Here is a 24929-nt window from a genome sequence, read left to right as displayed (position 1 = left end):
GGCCAAACATTTTGTACCGATGGAAAAAAGTACGATACCTTTTTTAGCGTTGGATACTATTTTACGTTGTAGCTCCTTATATTTAGGCTAGATTTTTTGCAGGGAAGAATATTGCTTTTCTTGAATGTAAAAGCACGAGTCTCCCGCTGCTTAAAACAAACGAGCATATCAATTAGTGCAGAGACATTAGAAAGCTCAGGGAGTGACCAGCACTTGCTCAGGTGAAATTTAGCATGGGTAGTGATATTACCAAAACAAAAACTTAAACTTTTTTTTGTTACATGGTATAAACAGTTACAACTAGAATGTCAAATGATCTCTTCTGGTAATTAGGCTCTTGCTGAACTGCTAAAATTGCCTATTGACCCTTCTGTCTTGCACACTTTTTCTCTCCCTTCTGTTCACTGAGTTTGGGAGTGCATCGAGCCCCCTTATGTGGTACTGGTTACTGAAGATGTGTATTGCTATCTTGGTGTGTCATGATTCGGTCGTTTTGTACGTTAGTCTGAAGTGGTAAAGAGCATTTGGAGCACAAATTAACTGATCTGCCTGCAGTTTTACCTGTTCTCTTGGAATTGCTACAACGTGTGGCCCTTTACTGGTTGTTTCTATTGCCATCTTCCCAGTTATCCAGTGCTTTTGGCTCCCTCTGAGTTTAGAAGTGAAAAGAGTATGGTATTGATTTCTGGACTACACAGAGCAGTATCTGAAAATCTGTAGGTTGGATTAAAACTAAGAAAAGATGATTTCAGTGCTTTTGGACTTTATCTACAAAAGGTTTGGATTTAATCCATGAATGAACTAGTTAACTGAGTTACTGTTTGTTTCCTTACGTGTATAAATGATTATGTGCAGCCCACTGCACGGTGGAAAGAGTGCATTTCAAGTGCCTGTGTTGCAATCTGTTGACAGTGCATGTCTCAAACTCTTGCTATAGAGGCAGGTAAGATGTTGACGGTGATGTTCTTCTTGACTTGGGGCCATGTTTATCACTGTGACTTTCTTCCTTTTAAAGGAAGCTCATGCTGTGGGGAGTTCTCTCTGTAGATAAGACAGACAAATCTTCGCTGAAGCGCTACTTAGATTTGAGAACTTCTTACCTGGATAGCAAAGATCAGGAAGGTGCTTCTGCATTTGATTTCTCAGACTGCAGCCATGTTGCAGATTAAGAATCATAGGTAGTTGGTCCAGTATGTATTATGAAAATCTGTGCCATTTGAGAGTGGCTGTGCCGTCAAACTTCAGGGGTTATATGCTGGAACAACCTTTGCGGAGGAAGAACTGAGAAAGTAGTAAGCTGTTGTTACGGAGCTGAAGGTTCAAGCTGTACGTAGAACCAACTCATAGGCTTTAAAATATTAAGATGCTCTAACACTGAATATTTTACAGGACTGGTATTTTTAATTTTTAATTTTGTGAGGGAGATATAGTTCAGCTTCCTTTTTGCGGCAAAGAGCTAATGGGCTTATAAGATAAGAACGGGTATTATTTCCTATTTGCCACTTCCCTCATGGTACTACCATGGTTCTTTTGGATAATAGCGCTAAGCATATTGAGATGTAAAATTAAGTTCTAATTTGTTCTCTCAAACTGCACCCCACTTCCTTCAGGCCAGGAAAGAGAACCAGAGCATCTGTAGTGTGGTTTTTGTGTGATACAGAATTAATTTAGATTAGAAAATACCTGTAATTAAGTGTGGTTTGGCTATGAGAACTTGGAAAATTGTATCTTAACATCTGTTCCATTTGTGCAGAATGCTATGCAAGTCAAATTTTCTTCTCCAAATATATCTTCCTGAAAGCTCAATCTGGAGAAAACAATTTCCTTGCTGCATCTGTCTTTCTCGCACCCTCCTCTGTGTGCATCTCCATCTTCTGCAGCTCTCCACAGTTAATTTTTGGACATCCCTTTCTCCAGTTCTGTATTTACTTCCACTAGCCTCCCTTTGCCAGCATGTTATTGCCCTACTAAGGAGAAGCTTGGATCTCAGATGATAATTTATAATTTCAAATGATTAATTGCAGGATACTGTGTTCTCTTCTGATGTTTAGAAATCGCTGTTATAGCATGCACAGCAAATGAGTACGTGCTTCAACTCAGTGATTTCTAAATGGCAATATGCACACCTCTAGAGTGAACAAGGTATTTCTAAAAGACTTTGCAAAGGAAATAATCTGTCTGGTTGCCCCTGTCTTAACAGGCAGCAGTTTTTGTAGCTAATTACCTTCGCTCGTCTGCGTCTGTGGGAGAGTTTGCTGCTCTGGCAAGAGGCAGTGGTGCTGAAGGTGCACCCCTTGTCTGCTGGAGGTAGCTGCTCGCTGTTGTTAGCAGAGTCCAGCAAAGCTGGCCGTAAGGATTCCCTGCTCTGATTATTATTATTTTTTTTATTGAAGACCAGAATTCATCATACAGGTTGAACAAAAGACAGCTGAGCTGAAAACGGAAATTGAACCAAATGAATGTTGTTCGGCTAATACAGAGAGTCTTTGATGATGCAAGAGAGGAGAATCTGTTGCATCTACCATGTTACTAGTAGTTGTGTGCAGTTTTTAAGTCTGGTGTCCTTGTAAGTTTGCCTGTGATGAGGAACTGTTTTGGAGCGTCTCCTACAGCTAGGACTGGGGATTCAAAACCCTTCAAACCTAAGGTTAAGACCAGTTTTTGTGGGGAAGCCCCATTGGGAGATGAGGGGAAGGAGAGGAAAAGTGGGAGGAAACTTGGCAGTTGAATTTTGGATAATTCTAACGGTCTGGGACCTTATAAACAAAACCTTCTTTTCTTGTTTTCCTTGTTGCAGATGACTTGTTTAAGGTTCACAAACTTAAGCCAAATCTGAAGTGGCGACAGGCTTTTGACAACTACTTAAAAACAATGCCTCCTTACTACTTACTGGTATGTTCCTTTTCTCATTTTGTGCTGCTGGGTATAATGATGGCTGGTGTGACCAGAATCCTGTGCATCATACCTCTTCCTAGTAAATTTTGTTTACGTAAATTTGATGAAATTTTTGGTAGTAAACATTCAGTTTTGCAGAGGTATGTAGATCAGGTCTATCTTTTTTTTAAAGAAATAAATACATGTCTAGTAATATTGAGCAATAGTAATGATACTAAAATATTAAATGCTTTCAGTTCGTTTAATATTAAATGAGCTTTGATCTAGTACACTTCAGATTGTAATCAAATTTGGCATTATTTTTGTAACTTGGTAAGGAAGATACAGATTTGTTTGTTTCTTAATGTGGGTGAACTGCTAGAACTCGAAAAACTCACACTAAGAGAACTGGCTGGGCCAGATAAGGGTGGGGGGGAGGAACCATTCACCTTTTACGTGTAGCTTGGACAATGCACCTCAATACGGACTTGCATCATCCCGGCTATTCTGGTACTGAGCCTCTGAGTGGAAATTGCCAGTGGCACCATGCTGTGCGGTGTCTTGGTAATGTGGCATAATGTCCATTGCAAGCTAGTTAGACTACCAAACTCATGTCACATGGTATCTGAATAGACTTGAATTTTAGTTGCCAAAAGTGGAAAAGCTAGAGCACTAATCCATGTGCCTTAGCTTCCTGTAATTGATCTTTTACAATTTTTTTTTAAAGACTTACTCTCTTACTATTGTGTATTTTGTTTTCCTTATAGCCATTAAAGAAAGCCCTAAGGATGATGGGAGCTCCAAATCTGATATCAGATAATTTAGATTGTGGACTTAGTTACAGTGTTATCTCTTACCTTAAAAAACTCAGCCAACAGGTAGTATTGATAAAACCTTTGCAATTAGAAGTGCGTTGATTATTTAGTTTGTGGTAATCTCATTATAACACAGTTATTCCCTGTGGGAGTTCATTTGGGTGTGCAGTATACATTATAATCAAAGATGGGTGAACATTTCCACAACAAATGCAGATGAATCTAGAGCGACTATATAGCCAGTGATTGTGCCTTCTGTAAGCGGTGGAGGGGAGTGAGGAGAACTTTAGCTACATTTTAAGTGCCTGCTGGACCTTTAAATTCCAAAGATTATCACTAATTGGATTTATGACTGCTCTTGCTATTATTCATCACAGCTGAAGTCAGAGGCTTGCTCTGTTTCATATTTATTTCCACGGGTGCCTTGGCAGTGTGTACATTCCAAAAAGTATACATTCCTGGCCATGGGGAGTAAGATCATAATTCATGTTTTATGTCTGAGCTTCCTGTTTCCTTCAGGTCAAATCCATTATGTGTGTTGTGTGACCTGGTGGGAAATAGTCTTACATGTCTTTCTGTCTTTGTCAAGAATGCCCTTTCAGGTGTAACTCTGAAAGCCATGCCTCCTTAGCATGAACAGTTCCTATAACAGTATTTCAAGATCTAGAAGTCAGCGGCAAAGCAGTGCAGCCTTTAGAAATTACAAAGAAAAGATCCTCCTCCTTAAAGAATGCACAAACTATGTTCCAAAAGCCTCAGAATGACTGAGCATCTATTAGATATAAAGCTTCCTGGGGTATTTCAGTAATGACATGCAAATTCTATTATCTGCAATATGGAGTTGGAATGGCTTGATATGGCTACTGTGGTTTTCACAGACTTTCTCAACCTGTGAAAGAGCTTAAATGTGTTGCATGCATGATAGGCTCCTATGTAGGGGCAAGCAGTGCCAGAATTGTGTAGTGCTCCTGCTGTCCTTAAATTCAGAGTTTCCCACAGATAATAAAGCAAATCCTGTGGAGGATGAGATGTGGGGGAAGTGGGTTCCAATCACTGTGGTGTTTTTGAGGTATTGCAAGTGGTTTAAAAAAAATCTTGCTTTGAATTCACTTAAAGCTTAATACAGCAGAATTGTCTGTAGCTATTAATAAGAAACCTGTGTTAATTAGAGAAGTAACATCTTTTTAGAAACTTACTGATGAAGCAAATTACATGCAGGTTCTACTACTATTCATCTTGTTGCAAACCTTAGTACTTAGATTGTTTCAGAAATGAAATCTGATGTTACTGTATCTGAATACGGTTTTAGATGTTGCTTGACAGTAACCTAAGGTATCACACCTTTAGTTATTTCTTTCTTTCCTTTTAAAGATGATTTTTCAGGAGCACATGAAGTCACAGACTTGCAGCAAAATCAGGGATGTTCACAGACCACCTACTGGCATATAAATTTAGATACACTGGCTAAATATTTTTTCTGTATGCTAGCACAAGGATTTTATTCTACTTTATATCCAATATATCCCCGGGCAGGTAGTTGAGTGGTTGGGAACTAAGTTGTAGTTTTATTCTGTTCATATACTATGTGTTTTATACTGGAAATCTGCAATGCATGCTGATTCTTTAACTCACGATGTGATTCCATTTTAGACAAAAATAGAGTCGGAACGAATAATAGGTTCAGTGGGTAAGAAAGTTCCACAAGAAATTGGAATAAAAGTGAAAAATCACTCCAGTGGCCTCTCCTTGGTACACAGTAGGGATTTTAAGCAGCTGCTGCAAGGGATCACTGGGGAATCTCCACTGAGACTGGCGGAAATGAACGTTAAAGAATTTGCTGGCTTCCACATAGGACTCTTAAACAAGGTAAACAGGATAGAGATCTTGCACGATTAAGCAGTTGATCTGTTTTAAATGGGTAACTTTTATAGACTTAACATAGAAGAAGGAAGTAAGTACTTTTTGCTGAATTGTGAAGAATGTGCCATAGGCATAAGTAGTGAGAGGAGCAAATGCAATTTTTAGCACGTGCTTTTGGGACACAGTTTGAAAATCCCACGGTAGTAGTCCAAGACAGCTGTGATGAAAGTGACAACCTCTGCAAAAGACAGCTAGCATTGTTAGTCCAGGAATTAACATGCTTAGTTTTAATAAAGCTGAAAGAGATAATGCTGAAAAAGATCTTGTTGAAAAGGGTTGAGTCTGCTGTATCCAGTTAGGAAGATCTGAAGTTGTTTCAGAATATTTTTTTAGTAGTTAACGTTATTACAGTTAATTTCTTTGCGCACGAAAACTGGTGGGTTAACTGAAAGTTACTTGTTTTATTATAAAACCAGGATTTGAAGCCACAGGCATTCAGAAATGCATACGATATTCCTCGTCGCAGTCTTCTAGATCAGCTAACTAGAATGAGAACCAATCTTCTGAAATCACACAGGCATATCGTGGGGCAGGATGAAGGTAAATTGCCACAATTATTTATTAACAGTCTGGTACAGCTATTTAATTCACTTAAGTAGTGTTTCTGTCCTCAGTGTGGGAGGGGAAGTAGACTTTGCATCATTTGTTGGGTCAGTCGTCCTTTCCTAGATTCTGAAGGAAAAGAATGAAACTTCTGCCTTCTGTCACAAAACATGTTGTGCATGCTTGGAATTTTAAAAATAAATTTCATGGGTGAGCTTTCCTATACAACAGGATGCAGTATATGTTTTTATAGTGATGTTGAAAGGAAAGAGGGGCTTTATTTGCCTTTTGCTTTTCCTTTGTAGTGGGAAGAAATAGTGATTTCTAGTTCTTAAATGCTAACACTTGAAATGGAAGCATATGAGGCTTGTCTTTCCTTAGTTTTAAGGTAGACTAAATTTAGATACTTTGTTCTGCTGCAGACTGCCTTCACAGCGTTCCTGTTGCTCAAATGGGAAATTACCAGGAGTACTTGAAAATGATGCCTTCACCCCTTCGGGAGATTGATCCAGATCAACCAAAAAGGCTTCATACATTTGGCAATCCGTTCAAACAGGATAAGAAGGTAGGAGAAGTCTTGCTGTCTGCTGTGTCATTATTTGAAAAGTAACTGAATTGTAACACAGAGGCAATTACTCTAGTAATGAATTGATGAAGCAATTATTTTTTACTTGTTTTAAAAAAAAATGTCTTTTCAGGGTATGATGATAGACGAAGCAGATGAATTTGTTGCTGGGCCTCAGAATAAGATCAAGCGTCCTGGAGAGCCCAATACTCCAGCATCACTAAAGAGAAGGCGTAGCATGTCCCCACTGTTGCGACGGCCACAGTCACCACCTGTTGTGACAAACCATGTTGGTGGGAAAGGGCCACCCTGTGCTGCTGGATCTCCGTCATATCTGAACCTCAAAGGCATGCCAACAAATAAAGGTATGTTGGAGTTGTTGTAGTACAGGAGCTTGTGTGGTCATAACTGGAAATACCTGTGCAAAAAAAAAGGTCTCTGTGCTTTCTAGGTTAAATCAAAAGGACACATAAGTTTTAGAGTTAATTAGGACTGAATTTCTTTTGTTGGCTTAGACAAACAGGCTGTTGCTATAGCTAGTGAAGTCCTGAATGAGCAATAATTTTGAACTGTTTTTAAAAAGTGCTGAAACCTTTCACCACGATGGTTTGGAGGTAGCAAGGATTTCATTTCAGCTTTTAGTTCTATAGTGGGGAAGGGAGAAGTGAGAAAGGAAAGTTTAAAAAAAAAAAAAAAAAAAAGTGTTTTCATTTCTCACAAATACTAATTTACCCACCAGCAGCAGAGTCAAAAGAAAAATTTGCTGGAACTGGGCAAAGGAGGGGAAACTTAAGTTTACTTGGAAGTCATAACACTGAAACGGAATTACAGAAAATTATTTCAAGACAGTCATATGAGATGGTAGCAGTCCAAAAGGAGGTGTTCCTTTGGTTGCGTCAAAGGGTGAATAAAACTACTGAAGTGATCTGACAGTGCTGAGTAACTCTCTACACAGTACTTTAAACAAGAAGGGATGCAGAATAATTTCCTTCTGTGTTTTTGATATTGCAATTACGCAATATTAAGATACATCTTCTTAATTTTCAGACACTGGTAACAGTATTGTCCAAGATGGTAATGGAGAGAAGAAAGCAGAAAATTGTCAGTTGCTGGAAAAGCAAATTGATGGCTTGTCTGTGCAAATGGCTTCTTCGGTTCCAGCTGTTATGGGAGAAGACGAAATGTTACCCAATGACTTAGACTCTCTACCCGATGAGTTCAATTGCTTAAATGAAGATGGCTTGGATCATAAACCTGGTACCAATGCACTTGTTCGAGGGCCTCTAAATTACAGTGTGGGCGGAGATGACCAAAAACGGGTGATGGAGTCTACTTCTGAATCTGTGCCAAATTCATTTAAAATAACACCTACGATGTTGGAGGGAAGCAATGCTGATATCAAAATTAGAGTGATGAAAGAGGTTCGCAAACCTGGAAGAAGTAAGTTCTTTATTAGTATATTAAAAATGGGCTAGGGATATAGAAGATTTTTCTTGAAATGAGGATCTATTTTGTAAATAAAACTTCAGATTTTGAATGATTTTTGATTACTTGTGTATGAGTAGAGAAAGAACAAGAAAGGAAGTACATGTATTCACAGTCTGACTTTATATCCTCACTATACTTGCTGCAGCACTCTTAAGCAGGCTTAGTCAGCACCATTAATATTTTCATAGTTGATTCAGATAAGAAAATACGGAAACAAATGAAAAAATACCATTGTTTCAGATCTAATGTGTCCAGTTCGTTCTTTTGCACTACTTTTTTTTTTTAAATTTTATACAAGACAATCATATTAATTGCTCCACATAGATTAGTCATCTTAGAAAGAGGAATTATCTTAAACCTCTGCTTTCAAAAATGACAGCTCTAGGTTGAAACGTGGCTTGGTATCCCTTTGTTTATATTAACTGCTAGTCATGGCAGTGTGTTCATGGAGATAAAAGGCTTCTCTGCTGATTAAACCTAGCCTGCATTTTCCAAGGGCAGGTGTTTCTAGATACTGCTCTTTTAAGAGAACAAAATTCTTCAGTGCTACATTTGAATACCAGATAATCAATATCACTTCAAAGTATTGGTATGCTGGCTTTTTTTCTTGTCTTACGTACATTACTGTATGCAGAAATGGGAAACTCTAGGTTTTGTTATTTTTCCTTTGTCTGTTAAGATTTATTGAAAATGCATTTGCAACATCCATTTCTAATATCTGTTTGGTTTTTTTCTTTAAGATTATGAAAAAATCTTCTCTCTTCTTGAGGAGGTACAAGGACCTATGGAAATTCAGAAGTATTTCATTGAATTTGCTATAAAGGAAGCAGCAAGGTTTGTATAGATATAAATGATTCAGAGTTAAATGCTAACTTTGTTCATGATAGTAAATCTTAATCTTTTCCAAAACAAGTACTTCGTTTTGACATACTTAAATTATTGCGGTTTTAGTGGTCAAACTGCCATTGTATTTTCTGGAGTAAATGGTCGTTACCTAGAGTTGAAATGTGAAATAGAAAGGTGGGTGGTTATGGAAGAAAGACCCAGAATTTGCCTGGGTTGGGGAAAGATGGCTGTAGCAAATTAAATTTGCCATTCTGATGTCAGAAATAAAGGAAGCTCTTCCATGCTGGAAACAGAGAGCCTCTGGTAATACTGTTTATCATGGCAAAATAATACCGAGTTATTTAACTGTTATTTTTGGAAGAAAAAATGAAATTACTTCCCTTCTCTTCCCTAGGTTTAAAAAACGTGTCTTAATACAACACTTAGAGAGAATACTAGAGGAACTAGAGTTCAACAGCCTACCCAACAGAGTTAATCATGTCAACAGTAGATAATAGTGTACCAGCCAGACGAATACGGACCAGGAATGAGTTTGCTGTGCCACAGAAGAGTGGAAGAGGATGTAGCTGTTGCCCTCACCATCTTGGCAGTCAAGTGATTTTACTGTCAGAGTCTGAGAAGAAGCAGTGGAGCTTTAACTTTACGAACCTCTATCGGCAGAAGCTGGGCTATAACCTTAAGGATTTGCTATGAAAGGTGTGGCTTTTTTCCTGTGGAGGGTGCTATTTGCTCAACAGGCTGAAGAAAATAACCATTGCTGCCCCTCCTGCAGGTGATGAGAATTTACTCATTTGAACACTGTCATTAGACATTTTACGTGCTATAGGCAGCAGATTGCACTAAAATGGGGCACTGTCAAATGCACACACTGTCTGCATCGTGGAGAGATCCCGTGTGTTCCCCCCCCAAAAAAAAACCTCCCAGAAACACCTGCACTGGTAATATTGCATGTTGCCACCACAGAGACAAGGGTCTTGTTCCCGAGAACTGCTAGCCATGCCTTTAAACTTGAGATTCAGTGTAGATTGAGAGTAAAGAAACTGCTATTGTGTTAATGAAAGCTAAAGACAGCCCTGTGACTGTTACCACCTGATGGTCACTAAACAATCTACCTCAGACTCTCTTCTGTTTTGTCTGCAGACATTATGAAAGTGCACCTGAGGCTTCCCAGGTCCCCGACTTCAGTTCTCTTTCATCCTGTGAGGAGGACGGAGATTCTTCAGGTGGCCTTGGCACACGCTGTGCTTTGGAAGCACTAAAAGGAAACGCTTTTAAAAACGTGTATTTTAATGTTCATACAAAAGAGATTATTTTGAACAGTATTGTTACCAGATCACTAATTTGATATTTTAACTGTATAAAATTTTTGGAACATATGTATATATAAAATAAACCATTTTATTAATTTTTAATAAGTGCTAATCTGAGGAGTCTGTAGCGGGCAGCGTTGAATTCCTCGACTTGTCTGTTAGCAACAGACTGCTAATATTTTTTGTGAAACCAGTCTGCACACCCTCAAACTCCGCTTATGGTAATAGCTGCAGAATGTGTTTGTACGTACCTCCCAATAGCATGTACCCTGGAGCACCTGTCCCATCAGTCAGCTCAGCCTGTGCAGGGTGTACGTTTTTGCTCCAAGGCGAAAGTATTAAAGGCACCAAATTCCAGTTTACCAAATCCTTGGTTACCTGAGTTAATATCCTCTCCTCCGTTCCTCTTACTCTTTTGTTCAAGGGTAATGCTGTGTATCACAGAACATGCAAAGAAGACTGAAGCACCCTCACGTAATTAAATTTTTCTTTTTAAACAATAATATGCCAGTAGTAAGTGACTCTTCAGATAATTTCATTTTCAGTTGTTCTCATTGAAAAACATCCTCCTGCTCTTTCAACAGCTTTGTTTTAAAAGACAGGTTGAAGTTGTGCTCGTGTTAACAAGCTCTTTACAAAGTACTGCGAATATCCTAAGGATTCCACTTGACCAGCCAGCACAAGAGGCAGGGAAACAGATCTAAGTTGGTGGCCTGAACTTCTGTTCCTATTAGTATTTTTAGTATTAGCGAATCTGTGAGATGTCTTTTCCTTCTGTGAAGCAGTGGCCTTGTCTTTGTGGAAGAGGTAGTTTGACCATTGGAATTACACCAGTGAAATTCAAGAAGGAAATAAAATCCAAAAGCAGCATATCTTTGTTACGGTGTTACGTGGAAAAGTGACACATGGAAGGAAGTTGTTATAAACATTTCTGAACTCTTCTCGTAGCAGTAATGTACTCATCTGTACAGCTGAACATACTTAAAAACACAGTAATACCTTGGAATGCAGCGATACAAAGGGCGATTCATCCCTTCAGAATCATTACGTGGCAGCCGTATGTCACCACAATACACCTCTCGTGCCTAATGTTGGACTTGTAAGAGGGAATTTATTTACAGTAGGTCAGGTATACTGTGTGTACGTGGTTTTGAAATGCCAGGCTATGTACATAGAATTGCATGTAATATGCTATTTTTTAAATAGGTGGTGGTAAGAGGAGACAGCTTTCTTCTAGTTGATTCTTATGTTTCTTTCCTGATTCCGGAGGCACTCACTTGGTCATGATGTGCCTGAGCCGGGGCTGTGACCTTGTTAGTGTCTAAACCTACTCATCTGATGTGATACAGCTGTCTGCTAAATTAGCTACAGGAAGATGGTGACTTTCATTCACTTGTTTGGAAGCTTATACATCAGAAAATGAACAGGAACTACAAAATAAATCTGTTCAACTCAGACAGTTTTCTCTTACCTCACTATTGTTTTATCTGAATAAATTGAATTTGGATTAGAACAGCGGAGGGGAAAGATGCCTTACACTGAACTGGACGTGAGTCTTCGTGAGAAGAAAGCAAGATGTCTTCGCAGACTGTGCCAATGAAAAGATGAAGAAAAATGAGTGGAATAAATCTGGGAGTCCTGCATCCCAAATGGAGCATAACAGGAACGTTGCTTGCTTAGAAAACCAATGGATGCTTCACGCCTGTGTTAAGGAGAATATTAACAGAGAGAATTCTTTGTAAGACAAGCGGCCATGCTTGGTGTGGGTAGCAAATGCATTGGAAAATATACAGCCACACACTTCGAATGGCACAGTTCACAAGGTGTTATCCTAGTGGCAGGCCTTCCCTCTTGTGGGTGGAGACTGTGACCCCTGAAGCAACAGCTGCATTACTGAGAGCGTTTCTGTAAGACAGCAGTCTCTGAGCACCAGGAGTGTCCCTGAATGGGATCAGGGAACAGCACAGACTGGCAAATCCATATGTATGTGTAGATGGAATATGGGATGCTGTATGTGCTTTGCTCAAACTTAAATTTTTTGAGCCCTTACGCAAGGTTAAAATAGTGCAGCACAGTGGAACTGTCCGGATACCAGTATGTATTTTGCTTTTTCTGTCTCTTTTGACCCTAACTGGGCATCCTCAGTGCTTATTATCTTTAGTTTTCTCTTGTAAACTGAAGGAGTTTTCCTCTTTGCTGAGTGAGCCCATAGCCTTGCAACTCCTAGGGTCCGGTCGGTTGGAAGATCTCTGTTAGGTGCTGCTGTTCCTAATTCATGTGCTTTACATTTATGATGTGCAGGAGTGTATTTTTTGCCTAGCCAGCATCAGAAAGTGATTGTCATCTTCCAAAATAAATGCCAGAGGGGCTGTAACTGTGCTATGTTTGGGTTTGCAGTGGCCGAGCAATTTCCTATCTCCTTTTCCTATGTCTACTCCTGGAAAGGGTAGGAAAGATGGTTTTGTTTTTCCTATTGGTAATTTTGTCCAGGTCTTGCCTCTAAGCTGTCTGGCTGCAATGGCAGTGATGTAGGGTATTGCATTTGGTTTTGTCTGTTCTTTAATATCTACTAAGAAACTTAAGATAGAAACATAAGACTAGGTATGGATTGGGTAACGGAAGCAAACTATAAAGCTGAACTATACTGTTTGATACCAGCCAGCATGGCAATATCATACCTCTAGCGAATGGTCTCTGCAGCACTCCTCTTGAAGATACTGCAACCTCGGTAAGCTGAAAACAAGGCCAAAGACACCTCAGAAACGATCTGGCAGAAACGATGTTTGGCAGGGAACTGAAGGAAGGATGGTAGTCGCTGGATTTAAAAGGAGCTTCTGCTTTCACGTCTGCAAAAACAAGCTGAAGTCTGTCTTAACTGGAAAAGGAAGAAACTGGAGAAGGATAACGCTTTGGGATTTAGGAAAAACTTGTGGTCTGCAGGAATTGTTAACTTGGACTCTTAAATCTGAATCTTGTGATCAGTGTTTTTAACTGTTTTAGACTGGCATTTCAGGTAGGGAAGACTAAACCAAAGACACTGATGTATCTGATTTTCTCCGTATTTCCAATTCAGCTGCAACTTGGCATGTGGTTGCATCCTTGAAAGTAGCCTGCTGGCTTGGCTTTAGTGTTGATGTTTTTCTTCTCTCATTCTGCGCTGACAATGCTTGCAACTGTTTCTTAGTAGTGGCTAACCAGTGGGGCAGTTTTGCAAGAGCTCTGCTGTTATCCATCAAGCAGAGAGCCGTGGGTAGGGGGTTTTGGTGGAGTCAGTGGGAAAGGCAGTGTACCTTGCGTGCTGCGAAAGCTGGTGCCATTTGATCTGGTTTTGCACTTCAGAGCTTTTGCTTAAGAAGCATATGAGACAATTCTCAGGCCGGGAGTGCAAATCTGGTACCGTCAGCAGCCGGTTATTCAGAGTTCAGAAAAAGAACATGCAAGGGAAGAAGTTACACTGTTCGTACAGCCTTGTGGTCAACTCAGTTGAGAATGTTTTCAGATGTGGTAAGAGAATACAGCCGCATATGCCTTCCCTGGGTTGGCAGCCACATGGGTTTGCCTGGAATGGGGGCTGCGTGATAACCATGTAAAGAAAACAAAATAAGCCTTTAATGTGAGCTGGAAAGCTACTAAAGAAGCTGCCTTTTATAAGCTTTTGCACTTGAGTTGAAGCTGATGTACAATTCATGGTAAAGTTGAACAGTTCGGTCTGGGAAGCACAGTGGAATGGAAACCCCCAATCAGGTTTTTGCTGCAGATTTATCTGTTTTCTGAGAGCACGGGGAAGTTTCATCTCTACATCTGCAATGGGAGTTTCATGGCTATTTTTGATTCCTGGACCAGCTCCAACAGCAGTGGAAGTAGCCGGATCCTTGGCGTTTATACGTGCTTGCTGTCATTTCAATCCCTGTCATTCCTCTAACGTAAGCAGTCTTGCATGATGTCCCTGAAGATACTGAGCACCTCTGGCAGTTCTCTGTGTACCGGGGCTCCACTCACCACTGCTGAGCAGCTGCCAGGAGCAACAGAAAGCTGCTTGCAAGGAAGGCATCTGGATGGTGTGCCCCCGCTTGCAAAATGCTCGCTGCCTCACAGGACAGTGGAAAGGAGGAGGGGTTTGTAAAGCAGTTTGGTAGTTAAAAGGGCACAGCTTGTTCCGTGTGGTCTGCCTGTTTCTTGTCACTTGGTTCAAAGTACGTGCATATTTTAATGTTGTATTTTATTTGTAAATATTTAATATGTAGAACATATCAAAGAGATTGTGCGGTCCTTTGGAAAGGACGGAGTTGGAAAGCTTCCCCTCTTGCTTCATCTCGCAGCTGTGCAGGGAAGGAAGCGAGGCTGCGCTCAGGTCTTCTGCAGGGAGGGACTGCTCGGGGCCGTCCGACTGACCGCGGGGAGCCGTGGGTACATGACCGCAGGCAACCAGAGCTAGGTTTCGCCTGGGTTTGTGGAAATGCACATACCGTTTCCTGAGGTGGTGGTAGCGTGAGCCGTTAGTGTGTGCACAACTTGGAAAGCTTAGGAACCTGTCAGTGTAATTGGGTTTTCACTGCAGAACGTGGAGGACTTCTTACCGATTTTCATCGCCGCAGTAGCTGCCTGATCTCTTGGTAACGGGTGCCTCAGGATTCCAGGGTGCTTTTGTAAGTTGGATAGAAAGAAAAACGAGCGTTCCTCCCCAAGACTAGAAAGCGATAAATTTTTTGCTGATTGCAGATGGTTATAATGCAGCTGCTTGACTGTGGCATCCCAGACATGGAAAAACAACAGTAGTTCTCCAGGCTAATTTCTGGTCCATGCAGCATATTAAAATCCTTCGTGCACAGCTGGCACGTTTAACTTTGATTACGTTGTTTGAGTGGCTGATCTGAGAGCAGCCTGGATCCCAGTTGCTTGCAGAATTTGAAAATAGGATTGTTCCAATTCATCTGCAGTTGGGTATTTTGGAAAAGAGACAAACTATCTCGAGTACTTGCAGGGCTGCTAATTAAAGTGTTGTGGCACTCCTCTGAGGGCGTCTTTAAAGATGGATGGAGGGACTTACCCAAGGTCGTAGAGTGTGTCACTAGCAAAGATGGTTATAAAATCCATGCCCTAATTTGGTCTTGTACGCTGAATTCTTTCTCCGGTGTTGAAAATCCCACCACAAAGCAGCCTGCTGGCTGCTGGGCTTGTGTTGTCGGTGGGCTCCTCCCTGCAGTCTTGCTGTGGGCTGGAAGTGCGCTTCTGGAGCTGGAGGAAAGTGGGAGCTCAGAAAGAGGGTGGGAGGAGGCTACAGAGACGTGGCCAAAGCCTGTAGGTGCTGGTGGTGTTATTGCCGTCTCTTCAAATTCGAGTTCTGGTTTCTGACCTGAGCTGCTCTGGCACCTTGTCTTTCTCAGCCGTCGCAGAAGTGTGTTTTAAATTCCTCCGGCGTGCCCAGAGTCAGGGCTCTTTCCTCTGCCAACAAGTGGGCAGAGTGTGGAAGCCGCTATCCAAAGCAGTCATTAGTGGCACAGGAGGTGGGGGACTGGTGAGCTCTGGAAAAGGCCGTTTGAGATGCGTCACATTCAGCAAATCCCTCCGCGGGAGCAGAGACCAGGAATACAAATCCGTGGGCACTTAAAACGCTGCAGCAGCAGCATTTTTCTTTGTCCGGGGCTGGGTGCGGGCAGGGCGTGCAGGGGCTCGGTGCTGCACCGACGGCAGCGGCAGGCCCCGGGCACGCCGTGCTCCGGGGGGTGCTGGAAAGGAAAGGAAAGGACGGACGCTAGCCTGCCGCCGGAGCGCCTGCGGCTTGCAGCAGGCGAGATGGGGCGAGGGAAGCCGGACTGCCTCCTTCCTGGGGACGGGCAGAGCATTCCCCTGAGGTAAAGCAGTCACTGGTGAGTCACGGCCGGGCTGTGGAAGGAGACTGCTGCTGGATAGGTTGGGCGATGGCTTTTTCCAGAAGTGCGTGCAACAGGGCCTCCAAGGAGGCTCTGACTTCACGGGGCAGCTGGAAGCCTGTTTCTTGCTTGGGTTCCAGATTGCACAGTCCTGCGTTCGTGCGGATGTGACCAGCGAGCACTTCCCTTCCTAGGATCTGCTGTGCGCCTCGGGGCTGAAAGTGCCCGCTCCTGAGGTGGGACGGGGCCGTGCAAGCGAGGACCTGAAAGGGACCGCTCTTGTCGTGGTAGGAAACCAGGAGGAGTTCGAAAATGCCCATTAAAGCTTTGTCCTGTTCATCCTTGGATACGAATGTGCGGAACGGGAGCTCCTCAGGAAGGCAGAAACCTGAGCCTACATCTTCGGGGAGGCCGTTGGCACAATCTCAGCGTGGGGCTGGGGTCAGTGCGTGGTGAGCGGTGTGGTGCTGTGCTGCTGGGCACCCGGCCTCCTCTCTGCTCCTCTGGAACCGCATCTGCAGTGACTCACCTCGGTTTTTTCAGTGCTCCTGTCTTAACTTGCGTGGTAGCTGATCCCCGCCGAGCCTCCCAGGGCTGCTGGGAACATCGTGGCGTTGAGACTCATTTTTAGCCCTGCTAAGCTCTGCAGTTACCTCTTGCGTGTGAGAAGCAAGGGCAGAGAGGAGAAAGCCTTGCAGGCCGTTCCTGACCAGGTATGCTGGAAGAAATGAGCTCTGTTTGCATCGTGCTGGGTGGGAAGATGCCTCACCCGGTCCCTTTTGGAGGTCGTCCTCTCTCATCGGCCCTGGCCAAACCAATGCAGAAGCTTGGCCATGCTTTCAGAAGATTGGGGTTTATTAACCAGTGCTGTTGTATCCCATAGGATATGTGGGTCCATCCCATGCAAGAAGGGAGTAGGTCTCACTCTGCTGCAGCTTTCCCTTTGTGATCAGTTCGGGGCTGTTGGATTAAGTTGGGCACTGAAGTAATGGCGCAAGCGGAACTTGGCAGCTTCTGCTTCGCGGTGGTGGTAGGGCTCTGGCTTTGAAATCACCGATCTCGCTGGGGTGCCTGGGCAGAGATCTGCACGCGGTGGGGGGCTGCAAACCAGCTGCAGCATGGAGGAGGGGAGGTTGTGTTGCCCTTTCTCTCCCCTCCCCTCCCTACGCTCCGGGCTGCGCAGGGAGCCGCTGCCTTCCTGCAGGGCTGGCCTCAGCGCGGCCGAGCCCGCGCGGCTGACGTGGGGAAGCGAGGGAGCCTCGAGGGGGTTTTGCGAGCTGATTTTTTTTTTGGCCTGTCTGCTGACCTGTCTCCTCCAAAACCGCCCTTTGATGCAAGCGTCTGTTTTCCGCGCTTGTGCGCGCAGGACAAGGGCGTAAATCACCGCCTCAGCACTTACGGCGTGCCGGGCGCCCGGTGGGTCCTGCACTGCAGCAGGGGCACAGGGGATGCTGGCGTGGCCTGGGCCTTCGAGGACGTCGAGGCCGGCCTTGTGGGGCTGGCCCTGAGCTTCTCTAAAACACGCAGCTGAAAAACCTTGTGGGGGGGGGGCGGGAAGGGGGAATTTATTTTTTTTCTTTTAAATCTGGAGCGAAGTCCTCCCGCAGCGTGCTGCGCCTCCGGCTAATCCCCGGGAAACTGGTTCAGCAGCACCAGCAAGGACAGGGAGGGCACTGCCAGCACCAGGCGCTCCACGCTTACACCGCAGCCCCGAAACGCGAGTAAATAGTGAGCTCGGCCCCCTCGGGGGGGGCCTGGGGGTTCCCCTGGACCGCTGGCATAGGACAAACCGCTGCTTTGTTCAGATTTCACCCTTTTTCCCCCCCCCTTCCCTCGAAAATGGCCTGATAAGCTGTGACACTGCAAAGCCTGGGCCCCTGCCAAAGCGCCCTGGGGCCTGTGTTCTGACAGGCGTCCTGCTGGCGCTGCCAGGCTCCCGGCCGCCTCGCTGCTCCGTGAGCTCCCACTTGCCTTTCTTGGCTGGAGAAAGGATCAAGTTAGCAGGACGGGAAAATTAATTAGCTGCCATTTTGAGGAATATGGCTTTCGTTGCAGTCCAACGTGTTTTGAAGTGACATTGTGTCACTGAGACCAACGTGGGACTGATTAAAAGGCTTTTACCTGCTCCAGTACCGAATTTATTCACGCCGTGGTTCTCCCCCAGGTGATTGCAGCTTCAAGGTGAACTTCAAGGCCAAGCCAGCCAAGGGGACTTTCGCCTTCACTACCAGCTCTGGCTAAGGAAAGCCGGTACCAAAGTTTTCTAATTGTTTAACGTTGAAAATAGGTTCTCTGTGCCCTTCCCCTCCGTGCAGGCACGGGCTGGGGACAGCAGGAAAGCTGCGTGGGCGCTGCAGGCTCCTTGAACCACTGTGGCCAGAGGGGCTTCCCGAAGCGTGGGGAGCGAGAGAGAAGGAGGCCGAAAATCATTTCAGAGCAGAAGGTGATTGCCGTTTCCTGCGCTCTCCAGGGGCGGAGCTGTGCCCGTGCTCGTGAAGGAAAAAGGGGCGGTTGGCCTCCAGCTTTCACCAGAAGGCTTCAAGCCAGCGCCCTGCAGCAGTGGGGAGAAGGCACGCCAGGCCTCGGCCTTCCAGAGCAGCACTGGTTGATCTCAGGGCTGCGTTTTTGCTTCCCCGTACTGCAGCCAGCTCCAGGGCGCTCCATCTCCGGAGGTGCGTGGAGGGTAAGCGCCTCGGTGACTGCCAGACTCGGAAACTAATGCGTGTGATTGAAGTTATTCGCAAAGGAGGTGCTGCAGCTCAGCCCTCGCTGACCTCCGCCCCGAACCAGAGCTCTCCACCAGAAACCTTGCCCAGCTTCTGCGGGGAAGGGGTGGCAGCAGCGAGGGAGCTGACAAAAAAGGCGGTGCTGGGCGCTGAGCCTGTTTGGGGTCTGAACTACTCCTGCCCCCTCTAAAGAAACAAATTCCCCACTGAACTGACGCTGGCTGGAGAGGAGGATTGGAGAAAACAGCAAAAATGAGGCAGATCAAGCCTGCTGTGTCAGCAACAAACGCAAATTATCAGCATGTTTTTTCCTATTTAATGTAGTAGAAACCTCCCATCCTGCAGCCGAATCAGCTGAAGGTATGATGGTGGCAAAAGTGTGCTGGGCAGGCTTGGAAACTTCCTAGTCGGGCTGACCCAAGAAGCTGTTGGTACAATTTTTGGTTTGCTTTAGCAGGGCAGCTTATCTGTGAGGAACTGCGATGCTCGCGCTTCGCAAGGTAAGCTCAGTGTACCTCCGGGAGCTGGTTAAGGTGCTCCTTCTTTTCAGATGCCAGTTACCGGTTTTTACACGCTGGTCTCCAGCGCTGGATGCAGACAACCGTGGCAGCACAGCAAGCAGATGAAGGGTGACTGCAGCTTTCTTCGTGGTGCAATCATGATGGATGCTGTAGTTAAGCAAGCTCCTTCTTTGATAACTTTCCAACATCCCCCCAAAGAAAAGCAGAACAGCCAGCGAAAAATGATCTTGCTCAAGGCCGCGATGGTAACTATCTCCAGGCCCGTGGGTTGGCTGCCAGTTTCCCCAGCAACTGTTGCAATACCAGACCTTGCTCCGGCCTGTCCTTGTGGATAGGCTGGGGATTATTAGCGCGCAGCAGAAAAGCCTTTGCTATGGTTAAATGGAAGGCAGAAACCATGTCAGCTCCACTAGGTATGTTGACTAAGAATTGCAAAGGCAGAAAACCGCAGGCCAGTAACATTTTCAGCCTGAGCGTCTTGTTTAGCTACTTGCAGCATGTTATTTTCATTCCCTATACTGATCTTATCTGCTAGTACTGAATGCCAGGCCAGGCACGCATTTTCACGCGGAGCTGCCACAAGGAAGGCACGATCACTTCTTGTCAATACCAGGCAGGCACTGTTAAATATGCACTCATCAGGGACTTGCTGCGGCAGGCTCCAGGTCAGAAATAAGCAGACCACTCCCAAACACTTTCAGGATATCTGCTTTTATTGGACATTGCAAGATCAATAAGAAAAAATAATTTGTACAGCTCTGTGATATAACCATTGCTGCTGAAGGGTAAGGCTACCCGTCACAAGAGACCTGATGCAGCCGACAGGGTGCTCCTAGCATGACAGTCTGAAAAAGCAATGTTTTTCTCCAAGAATGACTTAGAGCTGTCACACACCAGCACCACCCACCGTGGGCAGGTCCACACAGCCTTACCGTAGCACAAATGGGGCTTCTCAGACATAAGGGGTGAGCAGCCCTGCTCTAAGAGACCCTCTCCCAATGGCTCGCTGCCAACCACAGCTGTAGGATCAGTCTGGCACAGCGGTTACTGACCTTCTGCCTTGCCTCTCCCTCCCTCTCCACGAATTTTATCTGCAGTTTCCTCCGAGCCTTGCAGGGACAGCTGGCTGACATTCAGCCATTTTCTCCATGCAGCGACTGCTACCACAGCAGCCCAATTCCCCAAGGAAAGTTTTTTTGTAATAGAGCTGACCTGACACCGTTTCAGAGGCCTTTGTTGACAGCAGTTAGTTGTCACGAGCTGATTTGTGACACCAGCTAGGAGGGAACCAGAACACTTCAGGCTTCGGCTGGCAGAGTCACCCTTCCCAACCAAACCCAGTTGCTTAAGAGTGATTGAAGAGCAGCAGCTATGGATATTGCTCTAGCATCGGGGCACCCACTCCATAGGATGGGCAGAGCTAGAAAAAGAGGCTTCAGTTTACACAATATTTTTGCTAAGCTTTTTGCCTTGAACTGTTCTTAGCAGTTTAAAAAACAGATGCTGAGACAAAAGGCTGAATTTGCTCGGAGGCAGTGAGACATCCTCAGACTATGCAAAATTCTAGTTGGCCCCATCGGTATCTCAAATTACCATCTCTTCTGCTATAGCAGGTAGGTGGGAGAAGAGCGTTCCATTTCTGGACTGAAATGCCAGACCAAGAAAAAATTTAGCATTGATTCAGCCCCTAAGTGGAGGTCAGAATTGAGAAGCCAGTAGAGCTAAGGACCATATCATCTGTCCTAATACAATCAGGACAGTCAACTTAAATCAACGCAGGGCTCAGCTGGAAAACGAAATCAATTTTAAAGGCTCTGTTGACAGAAAAGGGGCTGGTACCACGACTTGTTGATTACCTGTACTGTGCTAACATCAGTAAACAGATACAGCTGCTGGACCCTACCCCTGTAACATTTACAGAAGGGACATTTCTTATTGATACTTAAATACATCTCATAGAAGATGACTTGGGAACTAGTATCCAGTGCCATTTTGAGGTACTAACACACCATTCAGCCATCTGAGGAACATTCCTATATGTACAACCAAACAGAACATAAATAGCGTGGGTAAACAAGCTGAGCATAGCAGATGATCTATGTGATCCGAAGTGAGCTGCCTTCCCCACACAGCCACCAGCTGTACAGCTACATCCCAGGCAACTTGGGGCAACATAGGACAGTTTACATTTAAACAGAGGAGAGCAACAAAGAAATTAAATGTGATAATGAAAAACTAAGAAAAAAAAAAAACCAACAACCTTCACACAACTATTTTCCAGTATTGTTAAAAAAAATAAAAACAAAAGCAACCTTTTGACTTCCTGTGCCTACACCATGCAGGTCTCCAAGGCATTTTAGGAACAGGAGACGCTGCCCTTTTTCTGCTGTTAAGTGATGCAGTGCACACAGTATTTCTGAAGGAGTTCCATAAACTGTAGTGCAAGCAAACCGAGAAAATAAATAGCACTCAAACATTCCCTCTTATCCAAGAACAGTAACCGCAGTAAAAACTAGCTTGTTTTTCGTTTATCTGAAGTTAGGTCACCTGCAACTTTTTTTTTTTTTTAATTATGAAAATTTGAAGATGTGTTTCACAGCATAATTGTAGAATAATTTACACTGCATTGCCAATTCACAATTCATTTCCATTAACAGTGTACAAAGAAGGTCCTTAGTTTATATATATATACTTTATAAAGTCTGGAAGATCAATATAAATACTGCTCCAGAAATTAAAAAAAAAGTGTTTACATCCCCGACTTGAATATTACATCTCAGTGTCCTGTATTATTATTATAATCTGTAAAAGTCTTAGCGGCGCAGAGGTTCAAGTTTTCGAAATTTCAGTGACGAGCTGGATGACAACGCATCTTGGTTTGAAGAATTCACTGTGTCTGGGGACTGGAACAATACTCTACCACGATGATTAAATACATAAAATGATGGATGGTTCCTTAATGTGTCAAATGTCCTTCAAAATAAAGGTAAAAAGTCAATGTTAATGCTACTTTAGAACAGGGGCTTTGAAAGAGTCAGTCTAGGGTATACCGGCTTTTACGTACACAGAAATACAAGGTTTGAATCCAAAACTTAGGGAGACACGCTCACTTTGTAGGTCTCCTAAACCAAGTCACAGAAGAGATACAAAGCCAACATGCCTGACAAATACTGACTGCTCAATATTCAGAAGCTGTCCCCGCTGCAGACAAACTTTACTTTCCTTCCCCGAGTTTAAGGGCAGCTCTGACAATTACTATCTACATACGCACCAAGCGTGACGGCCTTATTTCAGATGTCACTTGTGTTAATAACTTGACGCTGTCAGCTTCCCAGCCCTTTCCACGCCTGAAGCTAAGGGTTTTAGGTAAGCACTAAATATAGCAATGCCAACTTGTTCAGTTTCCATATTTACCTAGGTTTTTGAGAATGACCAGAAAGATTCTCTCTACAAACCCCACTTCATATCCGTTTCAAAATCTCAATTCAAAATTCTTTACTTTCTTAAAATCTTTCAGATGCCTGACATTCTGCCTTGACTGAGACTGTGAGATTCCAGTAGTTCAGACTCTTGTGAAGAAGCAACGTGCAACAGAGGGTGAGCCAGGCGTACCGCCCTGCGGTCTGAGACCATCTTGTGACAGCGGTTTGTGACTGCTAAGCTCTTCTCAGGCAAACATTTAATTCCTCTACTGAATCTGCAAAGCAGGATTTTGGATGGGGAAAAGCAAAAAGTTTATATAATTTCTTCCGGTTATCTAACTCTGCCTTAAGTTCCACACATTGTTGGCTTTCCCAGATGTGACTGTTCCTGTGTTACGTCTACAACACGCGTAGAAGAGCTGAGCTAAAGAGAGACCTGCTATTTTGCAGACGTGCTGTTTGCATAGAGCGTAACAGATACACGTGTTTATGAAGAGAAGAAATAAAACATACTTATTTTTTAGTTCTGAAGTGGCATCCATATCTTTAAATTCTCCTGCGATATGTACTATCCCATAGCAGGTAACTGCAAAGGCTAGCAGAGTCTGAAGAACTATCTGTAGGAGAGGAAAACAACGCAACATACAGATTACTAAATATAACTGTTTAAAGAAAAAATAAAATCTCATCTTTCAAATGGCATCTCTTTCGCTTTTTATCCAGTGACAGAAAGTGCTTTACAGAGGCGGGCAGTTCAACAGTAGGGAAACTGAGGCACGGAAAGATGGCACCACAAGATGGTGGCAGAGCTAAGAGCTTACGGCACCTGGCAGACACGCTGTGCTACGGGAACTACGGGACAAAGCACCGTGCTCTTGCGTGCTTAAGGATCTAATACTCCTTCTGAGAAATGAGGCAGCGGCCAGCCTACGCTGCGCAGAGGTGGCAGTTGCTGCTCTGTCCAAATCTCCTGGCTGGGGCGGGTGTTTCATCTCCTTAACTTTCAGATTAAGCAAAAACACAACAGCTAATACTTGAAGCGGAATTAAACCATCACGGACCAAGAGAGAAAAAAAAATAAATAAAACCACAACGAACAACCCTTGCAGAAGCAGGCTGTGCTGGGATCAAACGGGCACACAGCCACGCCGGATAAACAAATGTCAGCCCACAGAAAGGCAGAGGGAGGAGGATGTTTATGCTGCAGAGCAGGAGCGCTCTGAGGCTAAAGCCGTGCTCGGGGAATTTCTGGGCGAGATGTCTCAGGGCAGTCCTGGGGAAGGAGCGGGAGGCCTGGCCCTGCCCTTTGTTCCCTCTGGCAGAGGGAGCTGGGGGAGGAAATCGAGTTCTTTTTGACGCCGGCAGCTCGGTGCGAGCGCACCGTGAGGGCTCCCGGGCCGCTTCTCCCCTCCCGTCCCCGCACCCGGCAGCACCCGCAGGAGCCCGACTCACGTCTATGGGCAGCGTCTCGTCCTCCTTCTCCGTCAGCCTCATGTAGGAGCGATCTGCGGAAGAGAAGCGCACGGCTGCGGCCGGCCCCGGCGCCCCGCCGACGGGCCCCGGGCCCCGAGCCTCGTCCGCCGCCGGCCCCGGCTCCCCGCGGCCCTACCCCCCCTACCCCCCCCCCCCCCGGTTCGGCCGAGCCCCGCGGTGCCCCCCCCCGCCGCCCCACTCACGCTGCGCCGCCGAGAAGGCCGCGTGCGCCAGGGCGAAGAGGCCGAGCCCCACCAGCCCCTTCCACAGCGAGGCCGCCGCCATCCCGCCCGCCGCGCCCCGCCGCCGACAGGGGCGCCCCCGCCGCCGGGCGCCGCCTGATGGCGTCACGGGGCCGGCACCGGAGCCGGGGCCCGGGGAGGGGGGCGGGGCCTGAGCGGCGGAGGGGGCGCGGCCCGGCCCCCGGTTCCTCAGGCGGGCCCGGGGCCATCGGGCGGTGCCGCTCCCCCCCCCACCTCCCCGGGTTCTGCCCGCTCCGTGCTTCACCCGCCCCTCCTTCACGCCTCCCTCCCGGCCGCCCGCTGTCCCAGCCCTT

General features: G+C 45.1%; 2 protein-coding genes across 7 annotated transcripts in view; one reads left to right on the top strand and one right to left on the bottom strand.

The window, feature by feature from the left end:
- Positions 1-10463, top strand: part of LOC308177052 (integrator complex subunit 6-like) — a 37774-nt gene extending 27311 nt beyond the window's left edge. The window contains exons 10-19 of one of the 6 annotated variants that reach the window (XR_013938831.1): positions 2798-2892; positions 3642-3752; positions 5340-5555; positions 6026-6149; positions 6575-6717; positions 6851-7082; positions 7765-8157; positions 8946-9039; positions 9446-9747; positions 10192-10463. Coding sequence is in view for 2 of the 6 variants with exons in the window: in XM_080553689.1 (XP_080409815.1) it covers positions 2798-2892; positions 3642-3752; positions 5340-5555; positions 6026-6149; positions 6575-6717; positions 6851-7082; positions 7765-8157; positions 8946-9039; positions 9446-9545 (1508 nt within the window). In the remaining 4 variants the exon portion in view is untranslated. Of the gene's footprint in view, positions 1-2797; positions 2893-3641; positions 3753-5339; positions 5556-6025; positions 6150-6574; positions 6718-6850; positions 7083-7764; positions 8158-8945; positions 9040-9445 lie in introns of those variants that run through there. The other 5 variants (XR_013938832.1, XR_013938830.1, XM_080553689.1 and 2 more) reach the window with 5 other exon arrangements.
- A 9710-nt stretch (positions 10464-20173) lies between these two features.
- MMGT1 (membrane magnesium transporter 1) lies at positions 20174-24843 on the bottom strand. The gene is made up of 4 exons (XM_080553707.1): positions 24577-24843; positions 24353-24405; positions 23414-23517; positions 20174-22451 (listed from the first exon to the last, which is right to left on the bottom strand). The coding sequence occupies exons 1-4, from the start codon at positions 24656-24658 to the stop codon at positions 22292-22294; spliced, it is 399 nt and encodes a 132-aa protein (XP_080409833.1). The 5' UTR covers positions 24659-24843; the 3' UTR covers positions 20174-22291.
- Between the last annotated feature and the right edge of the window lie 86 nt (positions 24844-24929).

Source organism: Anser brachyrhynchus, assembly GCF_964034855.1.
Source record: "Anser brachyrhynchus genome assembly, chromosome: 13".
NCBI classification, from domain to species: domain Eukaryota; kingdom Metazoa; phylum Chordata; class Aves; order Anseriformes; family Anatidae; genus Anser; species Anser brachyrhynchus.
The sequence above is the reverse complement of the archived record's forward strand: the minus strand, read 5'-3'. Positions and strand labels throughout refer to the sequence as shown.